Source organism: Mustela nivalis, assembly GCF_964662115.1.
Source record: "Mustela nivalis genome assembly, chromosome: 10".
NCBI classification, from domain to species: domain Eukaryota; kingdom Metazoa; phylum Chordata; class Mammalia; order Carnivora; family Mustelidae; genus Mustela; species Mustela nivalis.
In genome coordinates this window covers 9,690,938-9,709,012 of record NC_139029.1, presented here as the reverse complement: position 1 = coordinate 9,709,012, position 18,075 = coordinate 9,690,938, and the positions used below count along the sequence as shown (strand labels likewise).

The following is an 18,075-nucleotide window of genomic DNA, read 5'->3' as shown; positions in this document are numbered from 1 at the left end:
TCATGAGGGAAGTTCGCAGCTTTGCCAGGATCCTGCGTGTATCTGTGAGCCTCCCCATGTGGCCCTGGAAAGCCCGACATCTTGCAGGCTGGGCCCTTTCCTCACTCTGGGCCCGTGTCCCCATGTTGTGGAAAGAGCGAACAGACCCCTCCCTGCTGCGGGTTGCCGGTCAGGACTCTGCCTGCGTCAGACCTCCTGCACGGGGCCGGCTGGGCTCTTTGGATTCTGGCTGGGGCCGAAGGGCTGGGTATCTCTCCCGGAGCCAACTGAGCAGCTCTGGGCCCGAGCGGCCTTGCTCCCAGCTGCCTCTGGCTGATTGGAAACCAGCATGTCAAAGACGCCAGGGAGAGAGCCCCGTGACACCTGGCATCGCAGCCCCCGCCCGGTGCCCAGGTGGCCCTCAGGGAATGGTCAGCTGATGAAGGCGACCGGAGGGAGAAGCAATGGTCCTGGGGCAGACCGCATGGCTTCTGGGAACAGCCACGAACTGCAACCTCTGTAACTGCTTCAGGCCTCAACCCCGTCGCCTTTCCGAAGGGGAGGACGCGGACTACCTTACTGGGGTGGGGGACGACCGACAGGAAGGCAGGTGACAGAGCGCCCAGCTCCTGGGCGGCCCTCGGTCAACACTTCTTCCTCATGAAAAGGACCTTCCCCAACAGAAAGACACCTTCTTCCCTGCCTGGGTGCACAGGACTTCAAAGTCAGCAGCGCACTGGTGAGCAGAGCCACGCGGGCACAGGAAGAAAGCAGACAGGAACTCGCAGCTGCTGTTCCTACGTCTCCCCGGGCCCCTGGGGAGAGCTTTCTGAAGCTTCTGGACAATTAAAAGGTACCGAACACACTCCATGCCTGTGATAAAGTTACAGCCCCAACGAGCTGGGCGCCCGTGCCAGCCTCCGGACCCAGGCAGCTACAAAAGAGGAGGCTGTCGGCACCTGCAGTCAGGCCACCAGGTGGTGGACGTCCCCCCCCCCCCCACCGAGCGGTCCCCAAGGCCCGGCACACAGAGGGAGGGTGCCCGCCGAGGGGCGTCCCGCCTGACACCACCAGCTAACCTTGGCCGTAGCCCCCAAGGCGTGGGGGCATCCAGCTCGGGGCAGGACTCGCCCATCTGCCCATCTTACCTTTCTGGCTGGTCATTCCTTCCACATTCGGGGCTGCGTCCGCACCTTTTGGACTAATGCCACTAGTCAGGGGCTCTGAGGAACCGCCACAACCCGTGTCTTCTAGCTGGCCTCTCCTGAAGGCGTCTAAACAGCAGACCAGAGAAAGCACGAAGTCCCCACCTTCACGGTGGCTGCCCCAAGGGGCAGAGAAGGGGTGGTCCTTTTGAATGGGAGTCATTCCTGCCTCCCCCCCTCCGGGACAGGCGCTCCTCTGACACGCTCGGCGTGAAATGCATTTGCAGGGTGTAAATTCATAAAAAAATAACGACACACGCAGGCACGCACACGCGCACACACACACACCTTGTAAACACGGCTTGCTATCCTCTCTGGAGTGTTTATAGCCCTTGGTGACTCACAGCAAACACGGCATCCCCACAGTGGCTGCTCTGGCCGGCTTTAATGATATGTCGGCTGCGCTTATCTGCTGGGGCGAAAATCTGTGTAAACAGCCGTGTACCTGATTTTCCACTTTTGTCAGCTGGCTGTTGTGTGGGTGAGCGGGGGCTCGGTCCAGGCTCGTGCTTGCTGTTTTCCTTGAACCATGCACTCAGGTGACTTCGCTCTTAGATGACTAAGAGCGAAGTAAACTGCTTTCAGGATGGCTGGAGGGTCCTGGCAAGTCCTCCAGTTAACTCGAGGGGAATATCACAGAGAACACAGGGTGTGCATAATGACGGACGCCTTATGGAAATTTCCTGATTATTTAGAAGGCCAGAGAAGCAGCCACCAGTCCTACAGAATCAGCCAATCAATCTCATCAAGCTCCAATAGCTCAAACTTCAAAAAATTTTTTTTAAATTTTACACCGACACAGACACAATCAATCTCTTTGGTCTCTGGAGAAATGGGAACCCGCCTCCCTCTTACAGTCCTGGCAGCACTGGGGGCTAACCACACGGATTCCTGCCCAACTACTCTGCAGTGGGTAGGATGATCCCATTTTATAGATGGGTAAACTGAGGATTGGGACGTTCAATAACTTGCTTAGCGACACACAGCTCGTAAGCAGGAGATCTGGCCGATCAAACCTGGGGGTTTTTGATTCCAAGGCTGGTGCCCTGAACTCTGCCATGGCAAAAGGAAAGTACAAGCCCTCTCCTTGAGCAGTCACGCACGGTGAGGGTGCTGGGCCACAGGGGAACCCGATCAGAATTGTTTTCAAGAGCGGGGACTTTCACTCCCGCTCAGCTGTCCCGGCTGTGTCTGTCCCACTCGGGGGGGGGGGGGCAAGGACGTCCACAGGAAACCCTGGTAGTCCCACTGGCTGGCTTTCTAAGAGTGTCCCCAGTTCCAATGGGGAGATTTAATCTCACTTGCAACCCTGCGGAAACCCTTTCCAGAAGGAGATAACAGGAGGCCAACCTATTGCTAAAATTGCTAAAGACACACAGATAAGCAAATGCCTGATTTGCTTAAAACAAGGAATGTCAAGGAGAGGACAACCACCCCCTCCTTCTTTCTAAAGGTAAAAATGTAAAGAGAAAATGGACTGTCACGGGGGTCTACGTTTTAGAGATCAATACAAGGTGTTTCCACAGTGCTGGGAGGGCTACAATCTGGGACCCCACAACCAAGTCCTCGTTGGGATACCCCCCCAGCTGCGTGATCCCGGGCACCCGGTTTCTCCTCCGGGACTGGCAATGGCACCTCCCTGCTGGGGTCCTTGGAGGACTGATTAAGACAACGCATCGCATTTGGTTCGCACCATGCCGGGCCCCTGGGAGGGTACAGCAGAGCACTGAGAGCCAGCACCCAGATCCACAGGGGCCTGGTGCCCTGGGCCAGGAGGCTTTGTGTGAGGGGCTCGAGGAAGTAAGAATCCCAATGACTAAGAGAAAAGGTTGAGGTTCAAGAGGCTTCATTAGGTCCTGGGACTTTATAAGAGTTAAGCGTTAAGAGAAAAGCTTCAGGAGGCATGGCATCTGAACTGGGTCCACAAGCCTGGGACCCCAGGGTGGGTCCCATGGGACAGATAGAGTGCCCGGACTCCGAAGATCCGAACTGACCAACAACTTTTCAACAATGACTTGGTGGCTTTGGCTGACCAGGGCCCTTGCCTTACGGACGCCGCACCCGTGCAGCGCACTTCATTCTCTCTGGCCCCAACACCCCAAGACGGACGGACCAGCGCCCGCTCCCATCGCTCTAACTCCTCACCTGGCTTTACTTTCCTATACAGCCCTCCCGTCTCCTGACACATCCTGTGTGGACTTGCCTGCTGGAAATCTCCTCCCACAGATAAGAAGCTCCATGGAAACAGGGGCTGCAGCTGTCCCCTGCGCTACTATAGATCCCTGGCAGCCACCGCGGTGCCTGGCAAGGTAGTGGCTCAAGAAATGTGGTGGAATGAAGGCATGTGCCGAAGAAGGCTCAGGGAGCACCTGCTTTACTCTGGGGCAGGGAGGGGGTCCTGGATGATCTCCCCTCGGGTAGAGTTAGTCCTGCCACGCACCATCAGGGAAACTGAGTGACTGAGTATCTCAAGGTCACACAGCTTTGAGGCAGAACCAGGTGCAGACTGAGCACGTGTCTAATTTCTGCATCTCCGGCTCGGGTCCTTAGTCTGCGCACAAAGAATGGTCACCTTCCCTGGAAGGGGCCCCACCCTGGGGGCCCGAGCTGTCACCAGCACAGAGTCCATCACTCTGCAGGTCTCAGGATCCCCTCCGTGAGTAATGTCCAAGTGTCCGGCTTCCACCCTGCCAAGCCAGCGGCGCCCCCATCCTTCCCTCTTCCCTGTACCTCTGAAGGTGCCAATTCCCAGACTGTGTCACCCAGCAGGGTCCTCACTCACTGTTCCGCTCCCTCAACCAAACATCACATTCAGCTGGGGGCCGATGTGCTGAGATCCTGGGATGAGCCCCCTCACAGCCTGGCTGAAATGTTTATTTCAACAATAATTTCAGCTTGGGGTTCTGAGCCGGAAGAGCTCTCATCTGCTTCCCGGAGGAAACCCCTAACATCCAAAGGTTCGAGAATCCATGTCCACGACAGGCTGACCTCAACACCCAGCCACCACGAAAGTTCTTAGAAACTGCATTTGATCTTTAAGAACTGGAGAGCAGAAGGGGGGGTGAAGGGCGGCTGGTGGGGTGGAGAGGTACTCCAGACTTGACTGGTGTAGCTGCTGCCTTGATCTTCATTCACTCCCGGGATACCAACCGTCAATCAGGAGATTTCCACTGCTCTCTGCCCTAAAGGGACACCAGGAGGGCCATCGGAATAACAAGCACCCCCCAAGGCCTTGGAGACAGGCGGTTCTCAGCTACACCGTGTCATTAGGATATTGTTATTATGAATACACAAATGGAGTCTAAGTAGACACAAAGTAAACAGATCTCTCTCCACCCAGCCATCTCCTCCATGTTTACATAATAACAACCCACTGGCACAAGAGTCAAGACCAATCTCATCTCGACTCAGTTCAGGAGGGCAGAGATGGAACAGATAGCATCAAATCCCAATGGGACACTGAGTCAGCGCGGCCCTGACGGGTGCCACGGAAGCTGATAACTAACTTTTATGAAACATCAACTATGAACAAGGCAAGGTGATTTGCAGACGCTAGCTTTGGAATGATCAAAATGTTGGGTGGCACTAGTTATTATCAGCACTTTTTGGATGGGTAAAATGAGTCTCAAAAAGATTAAGCAACTTGCCCAAGCTCTCCTACTTGCTTGTTCTTCGCATCTGGGCTCTTGTTTTGCTCTTGTTTTACACCAAGCTGTCTTGGCCTCTAACTGCTCTGTGCAGCTGGGAAGGAGGTGGGACCGTCTCCAGCAGGCCCAGCCCCAGGGCAAATGGTCCAAGGACGCAAGCTCCTTCCAGGGCTCAGTGTCCCTTCTCTAGACCCTTGGTGACCCAAGACGTCCACGGCTCCAGGACACCAGCACCAGCTCAGCTCATCACCGCCAACTGGCCCGTGGTCCCAGCTCCTGCGGCTATGCCTGTGGTTGTCAGGATCCCGTCTCCTTGGGAGACCAAGGCAGGCAGCCTGGAATTAGGGGGCATTGCTGCTGGCTTTTTCTCATAGGAAAGAAATAATTATTAGGTAAATAAGCCTGGTGTTTCCCAGCTGGTTAAGCTTGCTGTCTAGGAGAGGCATTCCGGTGTTAACAGACAGAGAATATTTGAAATTGCGGGACCCTGGGCAAGTTGCTCAAACTCTGGTGTTTTCTGTCTTTATCTTCACGAAGATAACACAGCTTCCCTCCCAGAACTGTGATAAAATTTTAAGGACACGCGCCACGTAAATTACGGGAACACAACAGGTATCCAAGAAATAATGAATAACCATGTTGTACGCCCCCTTCCTCTCTTTTTCCTGGAAAAAGTATTCCAACTTCACACTGATGAGGACAGACACTTCTTGGAAGCCGCTCTAAAGTCAAGGGGATCCAGGCGGTTCTCAGGGCAAACCCACCCCCCCACCCCCAAAAGACGTAACTTGCGAGGGCGGGGGGCAGTTGAGACCGGAACAGAATGGAATGGGCGCACGCACTCGGAATATTTTAACATTAAAACGCGGTCCTCAGTTTGGGGCAGATTAGCCAATGACACACAATCAGACCCTCGCATTGTGTCTGCACCGCCTCGATTTCTTTCTGCATTAGTCCAAGTGGAAGAGAAACCTCTCCTCTCCCAGCAAAAGCGAGCCATCATGTTCCGCTCAAAGAGGCTGCGGTAAAGCAGGGCTCTCCTGGCACTTTACGGGGCTGCCAGGTGGGTTACAGGTGCGGCGGGAGAGGGGCCGCCCCAACTTCGTGCCGGGCTGGCCCCTTTCCCACGCCTCCCAGGGCAGGTCCGGGGCGCCCCGGCATCTCACAACTCAGGCAGGCGTGGCCTTGACCTGCCCCTGCAGCTCGCTCTGGGGGCTCGGCCGGAAAGCGGCGAGCGCCGAGCCCCCCGCCCGCGAGCCGAAGAACTCCGCGTCCCGCGCGACTCCCCCTGCCCCCCTCCCGGCGCCCGGGGCGCGGCGCGCGGCGAGAACTTTGCCACCGGCGCTCGGCGATCCGGCCGGGAGCGCCCCCGCGTGCCCGGCCCCGGCGGCTCCCCGGGCCTGCGGCCGCGCCGCCCTCCCCGCCCCGCGCGCACCTACCCGGCTGGCTGCAGTCGCCATCCGCTCGAACGGAGGGCGCCCCGGCGCGGGGCCGATCGGCCGGTCCCCCGGCGTCCGCGCCCGGCTCGCAGGCTGCAGGCCCCCGGGGGCGCGCCGGCCCGGCCCCCGCCCCGCAGGAAGGCGCCGGCTCGCCCTGCGCCGCCAGCTGGCGGACGCGCTCCCAGGTGCCCGAGTCGGCCGCCCGCATGCCGCGTGCCCGGGGGGCGCTGCCGCGGCGGCGCGGGGGGCTCCGACGACGGGCGCGGGGCTCACAGCCTCCCGGGCCGCCGCCGCATCGGGGCGCAGCCGAGCGCCGCCCCCGCCGCCCGCCGGCCGCCCGCGCGCGCCGGACCGGGGCTCTCCGTCCGGCCGACGCCGGGCCGTCCGCGGCCGCCGCACGCGAGGAATTCGGCCGCCGGCCTCTCACGTGGGAACGACTCTCACTCCCGCGGCTCCTCCTCCCGCTCCTTCCGGGCTGGCGAGGGCCCGCCGCTCGCCCCGCCCCGCCCCGCGCCCCGCCCCCCCCGCCCGGCTCCGCCCCCGGCCCCTCGGCGGCGCCGGGACTCGCCCCACGGCCTCCGGGAGCGCTTCGTGGCCCCATTCTGGGACGCTCGGCGCATCCCCAACATGGTCATTTCTGGAGAGACTGCGAGTCAGAAAGACGGACAGTGGCGCAGGGTTCGGAAGGGACTGGCCTGCACCCAGGTCTTTGAAAGCCCCAAGTGAGTGCATCTGGGGGAAGGCCGCCTGGTACCCCAATTTGCATACGTCTCCACTCTTCTGACATCCTTGTGACAGCGCTGCCGGAGACCTGAAGTCCCAATCAATGGCCAGGAGAGGGCAGAAAGAATGGAGCGGGAACCTGGCGGTAGCCTTGGGACATTTCCTTTGCTCATCTGTACTGTGTGACGAGGCGTTCTTCAAGTCAATATAATACTGAGCACATTCACTGGGCCGGGGGTTGGCGAGGTGGGCGTGGGGGTGGGGGTGGGGGTCCGACATGGTCCACATCCCTAAGCAGACTGTGATCTGGTGGGGTGCCCTATGTCTACATCTCACTTCCTTGAGCCTCAGTTACCCCATCTATAAAATGAGGCATCAGTAATTCCCACCCGGTCCACCATCAGAGATGCTTCTGAAGACTCCTCAGCCACAATCATGTGGCAGGTGAGGGGACTCCCAGGGAAGGCCAGGCTTGGACCCCAGGAGTGGGTGGGGGGCCAGTTAGTTCTCCAGCTAAGCCTGGTCCGAGGTGGCATCTTGGGTCTGCAAACCCAAACCTGAGCGCTGGAGTGGGTGCTCCAGTGGCTTGCGGAGCTCACTGTAAAATGAATTTGCAGCCCCAAGCCCTCTTTGATCTGAGGATTATGATGCTCTTTAGAAGGACTAATTATCTCCCCGCAGCCCCAGGAAGCAAGTCCGGTTTCCCCCCTAGTGTAGACAAGGGGAGCCTCGGAGGCAGCATAGCCAGGTGAGAACTCACACCTTCCAGGGATTCCCCAGCCTCCCCTTCCAGGCAGCACCGGGCCTGGCTCTGTAACCTCTGGTTCCCAGGCCTGAGCCCTGGGAATTTCTAGGTCACTGGCATATGGCTCTCCATCAAGCTGTGGGAAATAAATGACTTCCCTCCACCCGGCCCCAAGTGTCTAAAACTGTTCACAGGTGACTTTCCCGTCTGTGGGCGAGGAGCCCCATCCCTTTGCAAGCACTGTGGTCTGGACACCATCCTTCATGGCCTTGCCAGCTTCTACCCTCCCCCTTTCCTCACCCTCCCAATAACGGGAAAACTAGACCAGCTGTAGAGGTCCACAGGGCTGTCTCAGACCCCTTCCCCTCTCTGGGACCTGAACTGCTCAGTGGAAAGCTGACTAGTAACACCGAAGGAAAGCTGGCCAGTAACACCCAGCCGGGGAAGAAAACCACCCATGGGGTTAAACACCCACACGACACTGAAGGGAGGAAACTGATCTCAGACCAAGTGATAGGAGATGCTGGAAAACCCTCAATTCTTTTGCCTTTTCTGGGATAACAGGCAAAACAGAACAAAAGAACAATTGCCCTGAGCCACCCCAGGGGAGAAGCTGGGAATGCCTTCACGTTCTGGAGACACCCAGCACAGACTGTCTGTTCCAAATGTCTTCAGGGACCCAACTGAGGACATACATGAGTGAGGTGGGCTGTGTTGGGCTCCCCGTGGTTTTTTTCTTAAGGGCATTTAGGTTGTATTCTTTGGCTTAGACACGCTTTGCATAATAAGCAGGTAAGAAGGTGCTTCCGCAAAGAAACATGCTCTTTTCCATATTCCTCGAAGTACATGGAACTCTTAGTCTATCTTTCCACTTTTGATAGAGACGTGAAATTTTCTCTTAATTCCATGACATGAAAACAGCAGCACAAGCATGAATACCTAGCACTTGCCACTTGGATTCGGTGTCAGCAAGACTTTAGGGAGTGGTGAGGACTGTGGCAAATAAGAAGAGGTAGATGGCTATAATGCAGGAATGTGCCTCCAGGGTCACTAGAGGTTCGTTCGTTCTTTTTTTTTTTTTTTAAAGCTACTAAGAATATGGACTTTTAGGGGTTATCTAAGTTCAAAATGTTGACAACTCTTTGACATGAAGAGGAAAGGGGAGAGGGAGAAGGAGAGAAAGCAGAAAGAACAATAGAGTAAACAGGTCTAGAAGTTTCTATGTAGCCCACTGGCCACCAGTGCTCATTTCACTGCTAGTCTTACTGGTCCCCCTGCAACCTCTCAGAGGTCTGCACATAATCAAATAATCCAAGCCATTTTTCAAACCCACAGCCCTGGGGGATGTCTGCTGTTGTCCTTGTGTGTGTGCACACATGTGCATGCATGTGTGTGTGTGTATGTGACAGAGAGGGAGAGAGTGTTCCCCATTCTCAGGACCAGGACTTTAGATGGCAGCTGAACCCACCTTCCATCAGTTTCTGGGGTTCTCCAACTGCCCAGGCCTCCCCCAGTTAGTGTTGCCTCTCAGTGCCTCCTCCCAACTCTGTTAGCAGGCAAAGCTCTGAGAGCCGCGGCAGCTTGCAGGCTTCCAGAAAAAACCATCTGCCTTGGGTGGGAGGCATTGCTTCCTTGTGGGATGTCTCTCATTAAAAGGATACCCTGAACCCGGGAGAGTTTCTGCTCAGTTCTGCAACAGGAGATCCAGGAGCCAAGTGACAAACCATTTTCTGCTCTGAGCACCCGGGCAGGCCCTCTAGGAATGATAACTCCAGGGTGGTTTTGATTGGAGGCTCCAAGACAGGGCCAGCTTCTGAGTGCTCAACCTGGGTAGAAGGGCCCTGAGCTTGGGTTAATGCTCTGCTGTCATTGCCTCAAAATTCTTAATTATTTTTGAACTAGGAGCCTCGCACGTTCATTTTGCATTGGGATCTGCAAATTATGTGGCTGGTTCTCCTCCCAGAAGATCTTCCCAACCTCTCTGGGGGATGCTGGGGATTGATGTTGGAGACAGCTGGGCCTGTGATTTGGCTCATCTGTCCTTCTCCAGGGTATGCTGTGTCCGGCCTCTGCAAGGCAGCAGGAAGGGAGGAATTGGGGGGGTGGGCAGGGCAGCAGGAACTATCCCCAACCATTCCTCCAGACAACTAATTAAGGAGCAATGGCAGAGTGGGAAATTGGGTGGGGGGGATGGCAGTCAGCCAGAGGGTGGGGAGGATGGCTCTGGTTCTGAGCTCTGAGGCCAGATGGTGTCCCCATGACCCTGACCTCAGGATGCCAATGGGGTGCCACCAAGAAAACACAAAGGACACTGGGGACAGGGGTGCTAGGGATCAATGCAGTTCCCATTCACAGTATCGCTTGGCTTTCGGGGAAACTTCCTTTAGAATCCTGGAGAAAAGGACAAGACAATTGGGCTTCAAGAACAAAACCCTGAAACATTATATTAAAGGACCCCGCTATATTTGATATGTGCTCAAAGTGGAATATTTGAACCCCCTGGAATTTTTCAGGGTTCCCCCCCCCACTGGCTATGCTTTTAGTATTTGTAGAAGAGATTTTACTAAGATCTTCCGGCCCACATTACTATAGGCTCTCTAAACACCAAAACTAAGACAAAGGAGCAATTCTAGATTCCTAGGAATCTACACACTTTTGTCTGTGACACCTTTGGGACCTCCTGGCAACACTTCCCAGGAGTCTGGAGACCTCAGTGGCAATGCCAGGTCCCCACTGCTTGTGTGTGACTCTGGAAAGGGGTCTTTCAGTCTAAGCCCCTCACCGGCAAAGACAAAATGAAGGGCTCGTGGAGGTGGAAGCACTTTTCTAGTTGAGCCCTCTATGATTGAATTCATCTTTTCTGTCCTTCTCATGGTGGCCATGTGTGTATGCTTTGTGTGTGTCATAAGCAGTGACAGCAAATGTATTCGTTATTCATTGCTAAGTAACAAATCGCCGCCAAAACTTAGCAGCTTAGAACGTCCAGTGTTTATTATCTCTCAATTTCTGTGGGTTAGGAATCCAGGCGTGGCTGAGCCGGGGGCCTGTGGCTCAAGGTCTCCAACAGGCTGCCATCAATGTGTCCTTTGGGGCTACAGTCAGCTCAAAGCTCTCTTTGGGGAAGGTCTACTTGCAAGCTCACCCCTGTGGCTCTGGCAAGATTCAGTTCCTCGTTGGCTGTTGGCCGGAGGCTGCCCCCCAATTCCTTGCCACAATAGAGCTCTTCTCACAAGATGGTGGCTTGCTTCCCAGACAAGGCTCCAAGAAAGAGCAAGACGGGGTGTGCGCAAGATGGACGCCACCGTCTCTTTGTAACCTGATCTCAGAAATGATATCCATCACCTTTCCCCTGGTCATCGGAAGTGAGTCACTGGGTCCTGCCCTCCCTCGATGGGAGAGGTTAGAAGAAGGTTGAATACCACCAGATTACTGGAGGCTGCCCCACTGCAGGAGGCTAGGGACGCAGGACTCAAATCCTGGCTCTGGCACACACTAGTGTATGATCTTGGACAAAGGATTTTGCCTCTGGAAGCCTCAGGTTCTTCATTTGTAAAATGGAGAGGATCGTGGCTACTACCTTGGAGGGCTATGGTGGGGGTTTTAATGACAAAACACACACGTGAAGCTCTGAATCATCCCTGGCACAGGGTAAACCCTCAAAAAATGGGCTTGGGGACATTGCTGGAGGGATGCGCCCATTGCTTCAAAGTCAGAGGAGCACTCCCTGATATTTCCATGGAGATCTGCAGCCTTGTGATTTGGAAGGTCTTTGGCAGGCCCTGGGTTGCCTTTGTGACCATGGCCACCAGCAGGGATGGTGCTGGTCTTCCCTTGGCCATCCCAGTAGGACTCAGAGGCACAGGTGCAGCAGGAGGATTAGACAGGATTTTCCTCCAAATCTATTTAGACCTTTGCCCTATGGGGACAGAGGATTTTACCCCAGATCCATCCTGCCATCTGGCCTGGTGAGGCCTTCCTGGCTGGACACTTTTGTGTGCCTGTCATGGGCTCATCGGTACCGTTTGACAATCTTCCCGGGGCCCCAAATGACCTGGCAGAGATCCTGATCCCCTCTGGGGGCTTCCAAAGGGCCTGCTCTGGAGGCCAAGGCTTAGCTCAGTCCTCGGGCAAAGCTGGGCATTGAAGCACTTTTACAAAGGGCAGCTGGTCTCCTCGTCTTGCCTGGAGGACTGTCTTGGGTCCCAAACTAGATTCTTAGCTGCAACAAAAGGAAAAAGCCCATATCCAGGGATCATATTTCCACCCATCTCCTCTAAGTCCCTTTCTGGGGAGTTCATGTCAAGGAAGGACGTTTCCACAGGAAGTTCAATGTTGCCACTTATTCAGAATAAAAACAATAACATCAAAATACCATGACTTACAATAATAACGCTGGCGAACATTGACCTAGCACTTACTATATGTGTTCTAAGAACTTTACACATCCATCTAACCCTCCCAACAGCCCTGAGAAATGCAGGTATACTCTACACACTATTATCAGCCCACTTAAAAATGAGAAGACAGACACAGAGAAGACAAGTCACTTATCTAAAGACACACAGCCTATGAGTGATGCAAGTAGAGCTACGTAGCCTGATCGCAGACTCCAAGCTCACAGGCATCACGCTCCTTTGGCAACAGGTGCTATCTGTGGGGCACTCACTTCCCTCCAGGGGCTTCTCTTTCTTGTTCATTCAACTCTCCAAACCACCCTATCTCCATGCCCCAGATGAGAAAATTGAGGTTTACGGAGACAAAGGCACTTATCCAAGATATGTGCCTGGTAATGCAGGGTCGGAAGTCTAAATCTCAGAATTGAGGGGTGTTATCTGGGGAGATGCCTCCCATGTCCGAGTTAGAGAAAATGCCTGCCTGTGGGCCCCGTGGAATAGACCGGTCTTTCTTCACCTCCTGAAGACGGGGCTGAGGCAGTGCTGCGCAAGGTAGCTGGGTGGGGTGGGTCCTCTGCTGCCCCCGGTGGCCACTAGCAGTACTTCACCTCCAGCTGGTTCAATGGCAAGTTTGACCCAGGGCTTGGTGGCTACTGGGAATGGGGCTGGCCTCCACCACCGCAATTTTCAGACCCTGTCTCTCCACTTCCTGTGTGTGACTCAAGGGACACAGAGGGTCATGGGCCAGTCAGTGCCTGAGATAAGAATAACATGTACTCTTTAATGAGCACTTCTGTCTTTGTGCCAGGAAGTCTTCTCCTAGATACTTGCTACTCCTAAGGGTTTTTAAAAATTTAAACTCAATCAATTAACATATCATGTATTCCTAGTTTCAGAGGTAGAGTTTAGTGATTCGTCAGTTGCATATAACACCCAGTGCTCATTACGACAAGTGCCCTCCTCAACGCCCATCACTCGTCACCCAGTTACCCCATCCCCCCGCCACCTTCTGCCCCTCTAGCAACCCTCAGTTTGTTTCCTGTGGTTAAGAGTCTCTTATGGTTTGTCTCCCTCTCTGCTTTCATCTTATTTTATGTTTTCCTCCCTTCCTCTATGCTCCTCTGTTTTGATTCTTAAATTCCACATATGAATGAAATCATATGATATTGATCTTTCCCTGATTGACTTATTTCGCTTAGCATAATACCCTCTAGTTCCATCCACGTCATTGCAAATGGTAAGATTTCATTTTTTGATGGCTGGGTAATATTCCAGTGTGTGTGTGTGTGTGTGTTTACCACATCTTCTTTATCCATTCATCTGTCAATGGACATCTGGGCTCTTTCCACAGTTTGGCCATTGTAGACATTGCTGCCATAAACACTGGGGTGCAGGTGTCTCTTCCAATCACTATATTTGTATCCTTTGGGTAACTACATTGTTACTTAAATGTTATTTAATTTACCAATGCACAGAGATAGACCATCATTGTTAAGGGTTATTAGTAATATTGGATAGAGCACTTTCCACATATTAGCTCAGTACAATCCCCACAACACTATATAAATACTGTCCTTATCCTCACTTTATCAGTGAGGAAACCAAGAAACAGAGAGGTTTAATAGACTGCCTGAAGTCACACAGTACCACACGGCAGAGCCAGGATTCAGACATGGGCAATTCTGGCTCTAGAGAGTCGGCTCTCATAACTTTTATGTTGTTACTGTAATTATTATTATTATTATTGCTATTATTGTTTCACAGTTGAAGAAACCAAGAGCTTAGAGGGGAAAGAGGATTTGTCTAAGATCGCACAACTGGTCAACTCAGACCTAGGACTTAAACCAGGCCTGTTTTCCTTTATCTACCCGTTGACCCAACAAGTACTGATTATGTACCAACTAGGTGCCAGGCACTGCCCTGGGCTCTGGAGGTGAACCCTGTGTGGTCAAGCCTGCCGCCGGCACCTGCAGTGATGCCATTCCTCTTTCCACTTCATGTCCACGGCCATTACCTGCATAGCCTCCATCCAGGGACGTGGGAGGTAAAACCGATTCGACTGGGGAGGGGGTCTTGTGAGGGGCTGTGGCATGGAGTTCTGCACCTTTCTTACTGCAGCTACCCTGTACTTAGCAGTGACATTGAGCAAGTCAGGCCACCTGGGGCCTCAGTTTTCCGCCTGTGAAATGGGGTTAGTAAGAGTACTTGCCTGTTCCCCAAGACCGTTCTGTGATGGACAAAGGAGACTCTAGGTGGGGAAGCCCACGGAGCTGCAGAGAGGGCAGATGGAAGACAGCTGGGCTCTGGGGCTGGTTCAGTGAAGGACCCATTTGCTCCTTTGCTTGTTCATTTTATTTGGTCAGTCCTCACTCGGCATCTGCCATGAACCCACTCCTATCCTAGATGCAATGGGAAGAGGCCACAGGACCCCAGTGTGTAGGAAGCCGAAACCCCACTTGGATGTTAAGATGAGAAAGGAGGACTGCCAGCAGATTCTAACTCTCTATGCCATAGGCACCTTGGCACCGGGGCTGGGATGGGCCTCTGCCACCCACCTCCCCAAGGAAACGAAAGGATCCCCAAGACAAGCCTGGTGAACCACTTCCAGATTCTCATGTGCAGGCCAGAGATGCTGGCCTGTCCTGCCCCTTTAAGGCTTAAAGTGCCCATCTCTCCTACAGCGATTTAGCCTCCCGGTGGCTAAAAGCAAGTTTGAACCATGGGGTAAGAGCCCTGTGCAAAGCCTGGACGTTTCACGTGAAGACCTCTAAGCTATGGAAGAAGAGGAATTAGGCGTCCCAACACTGAGGGATACTTGTTCAAAGACAAAAGCTGGCTCCTCCTTCCAAGAAAAACTGAAGCCCAGAGAAGCTCAGACACTTGCCCGGGTGCACACAGCAAATCAGGGGCTTAGGCAGACTGACTTCACTCAGTCCTAGAGCACTGATTCTCCAAGTGTGACCCCCAGACCGGCGGCATCAGCACCATCCCTGAGCATTTATGAGAGACACAAATTCTCTACCCGAACCCCGATCTCCTGAGTCACAGGCTCAAGGGTGGGGCCTGATAGTCTGTGTCTAAACAGCCCTCCAGATGCCCCTTTTGATGATAAACTTGAGGGTCACAGCCGAGCCCAGAGGAAGGGCTGCTAGATCTTCATGTCCTTCTGAGGGGGGGAGGAATGAGGCAGTGGAGCATAGCAAGGTCACTTTCTCAGTGACTGTGGCGTCATAGTTACATAACCACCCCTCCCCCACCCTGATGGATTTTTGCACCCAGACTCCAAACTCCAGGGCCCTCCCTTGTCAGGAGGCCACCTGCCTGGGCTCCAGGAGACCTGTCTGCACACGCCCGAGGCTGCTTTACCTGCTTGTCCGCCTGCCTGCCCGCCCACCAGAACCTAGGCACGTCAGCCCAAGCACCTCCTGGCTTCTCCCACTCTGAATGGCAGAGCAGGCCCGGCCTCCATCACCACCACCCAAGCAGATCTGGGGTTTCTGGAGCTGTAAGTGCCCCCAGCAAGGCCAGGAACAGGCCTGACTTTGCCCCAAGCTTCTCTGGTGTGGGCCAAGCCCAGGGAGGAACGCAGAATGTTCTTCACTCTGGACATCAAGAAATAACTTTAGGCCCTGGTCTCAGGTTCTCAGGGCAGAGATCTGCAATGGCCTCTAGTCCCAGTGGGACTAATTAGAATTTGTTCTGAGTTCTTCTTTTCCCAGAACTGCCCTTTAAATATCTTTGGAACTGGTTTCAGGAGGCAGATACATAGAAAGGACTGGCATCTTCCCCCGAACTTTTTCAACAAAGCAAACAAGCAAAAAATGTGTTTTGCTAACTGTGAGAGAAGCTGCATTCTGTTTTCTTTTCAAAGACCTGAGCTTTGAAAGTGGAATGCTTCTCCCAGATTAGGGGCCCAGGGGAGGGATTCACAGGTATTCCTGGGGTGAAGGACAAACCCACAGGCTGCCGCATGGGCTTCGTCCCGCCTCCCCTGCAAATTCGAGGAAGGGACAGATCTTGAACTTAAAATACGCCCACAGGGCCAGGCACACAGAAACCGCATGGTCCATTTTGTGGATTCATGAAAAGATCCCGAGTTCTAGCTCCGGGGCTTCCCACCCGCCTTGTGTCAAACATAATACGCCAGTCCCTTCCCGTTTCAACTAAGAAAAGTGTCCCATGTCCTAATAAATAACAGTAAGTTCCACTTTCTGTGGGGCCCATGGTAGGATGGGCCCTCTAGAGGCACTGCTGTATTCAATCCCATAACTTCCCTATAAGAAAGGGATACTATTATTATACCCATTTTAAAGCAGAGTAAACTGAGGGTAAGAGAAAGGAGCAGAGATTGCACACAGGTGGCCCTAGAGCCAAATGTGGCCCAGGAATGTATTTTCTTTTCCTAGCACTCTACTGAAAAGGGATTTAAAACACCAGTTGCCAACATTTTATTTTATTTTAAAAATTTTTATGTATTTATTTGACAGACAGAGCACGCACAAACAGAGGGGGCACCAGGCAGAGGGAGAGGCTCAGCAGGAAGCCTGACGTGGGGCTCGATCCCAGGACCCTGTGACTATGACCTGAGCGGAAGGCACATGTTTAACTGACTGAGCCACCCAGGGGTCCCGAGTTGCCAACATTTTAAAATGAGGGAAATTTATAGCAAAAAGCTCAGATACTCAGCTTTCCTTCAGAAAAATCAGGAAGTCTGGTCACAGTGAACCCCTGCTCACCCCATACGGTAGCAGAGTACTTCCCCATTCCCCCTCCCGCTTCATCCCTACTGCTTGCTCTAGTCTGACCCCTGACTTCCTCACTCATGTCAGTGCTCTAGGCACGGAGTCTACAACCACTGGTCTTAGGCCACAGTTGATGATAGGTAAAGTCCGTACTTATCCGGAGTCCATCTGTCGGTCTGTCTGTCCCTTACACCTCACCAGGGCCCACTCCCGGGAGATCCCAATGTAGCAGATCAGACGGGGTGGAGATGTTAGTGTCTGTCCCATTGGCTGGGTGACCTTGGGCAGACCCTTTTCCTTCCCAGGGTCTCCCTTCCGTTGATACAATTAGGAGGCCGACAAGATGTCCTATTAGCCTAGCCAAAGCTCCTCGTAGCCACAGAGCCAGTGGGGAAACTGTCCTAGGGACTATAGACAGGCCAGGTGTGGACTGGCCCACCTGAGCCATCCTGTGGGTGTGAGTACCTTCTGGCATGGGGCCCTTGTCATTAACCCGGAGCTTCACCATCAGCAGCAGCAGGGCCAACGGTCTGATCCTTCCCAGGGACAGGAGGGTAGGTTCTGGCCTTGGAAAAGCCTCCAGCCACAATAAGCTAAGTGTGCAGAGCAGAGAGCCCATCAGAGATGACGCAGACTTTCTGCTCTGAGATGCAGGTACAGCCAGCTTGTGCCTGCCCAGATCAGCACGAGGACACAGATGCCCCCCGGGGCACTTGGCAAGCCAGTCAGGGCTGGGACTCCGCACTGCCAAGGGATAATGCTCATTTAAGTCCCCAAACCAGAGGGCATTCATTCAACCCCCCTTCTCTTTCTTCATTCTGCAAACATTGGGCATTGGAGGCAGCTGAAGCCCGGAAAGTGGCGAGTGATTACCCAAGGTCACACAGCACACGGGGGGCCAGAGTTAGCTGACAGTTCAGGCTTCTTGAGCCTCTCTGTGGAGTACTTCCCATATTCTCTCTCCCTCAGGAATCTAGAACCTTCCAGCTTCTTGAAACGAGACTTCAGAGGGGGGTGGAGTGGCCCATGTGGGCAGCAGGGAGCGCGTGTGGCGGTGCACGGTGCCTAAGACACAAACCATGGGGGAGAGAGTAGGGCACTGCGCGCTTGGGGGTGGTGAGAGTCCCCTGAAGATTCCAGAATGGAAGCTCGGTCTACAGGAAAGTTGGCCAAACTGGCAGCCAGCAGCCCACATTTGGCT

At 54.0% G+C, this 18,075-nt stretch overlaps 1 protein-coding gene across 5 annotated transcripts in view; it reads right to left on the bottom strand.

The window, feature by feature from the left end:
• The window catches only part of KAZN (kazrin, periplakin interacting protein), a 1,028,312-nt gene that overhangs the window by 135,970 nt on the left and 874,267 nt on the right, over positions 1-18,075 (bottom strand). Inside the window, exon 1 of one of the 5 annotated variants that reach the window (XM_082685452.1) lies at positions 6,271-6,698. The exons of 3 other annotated variants lie outside the window; for them this stretch is intronic. In XM_082685452.1, the coding sequence (XP_082541578.1) occupies positions 6,271-6,478 (208 nt within the window). In that variant the 5' untranslated portion in view covers positions 6,479-6,698. Of the gene's footprint in view, positions 1-6,270; positions 6,699-18,075 lie in introns of those variants that run through there. One more of the 5 variants, XM_082685453.1, reaches the window with a different exon arrangement.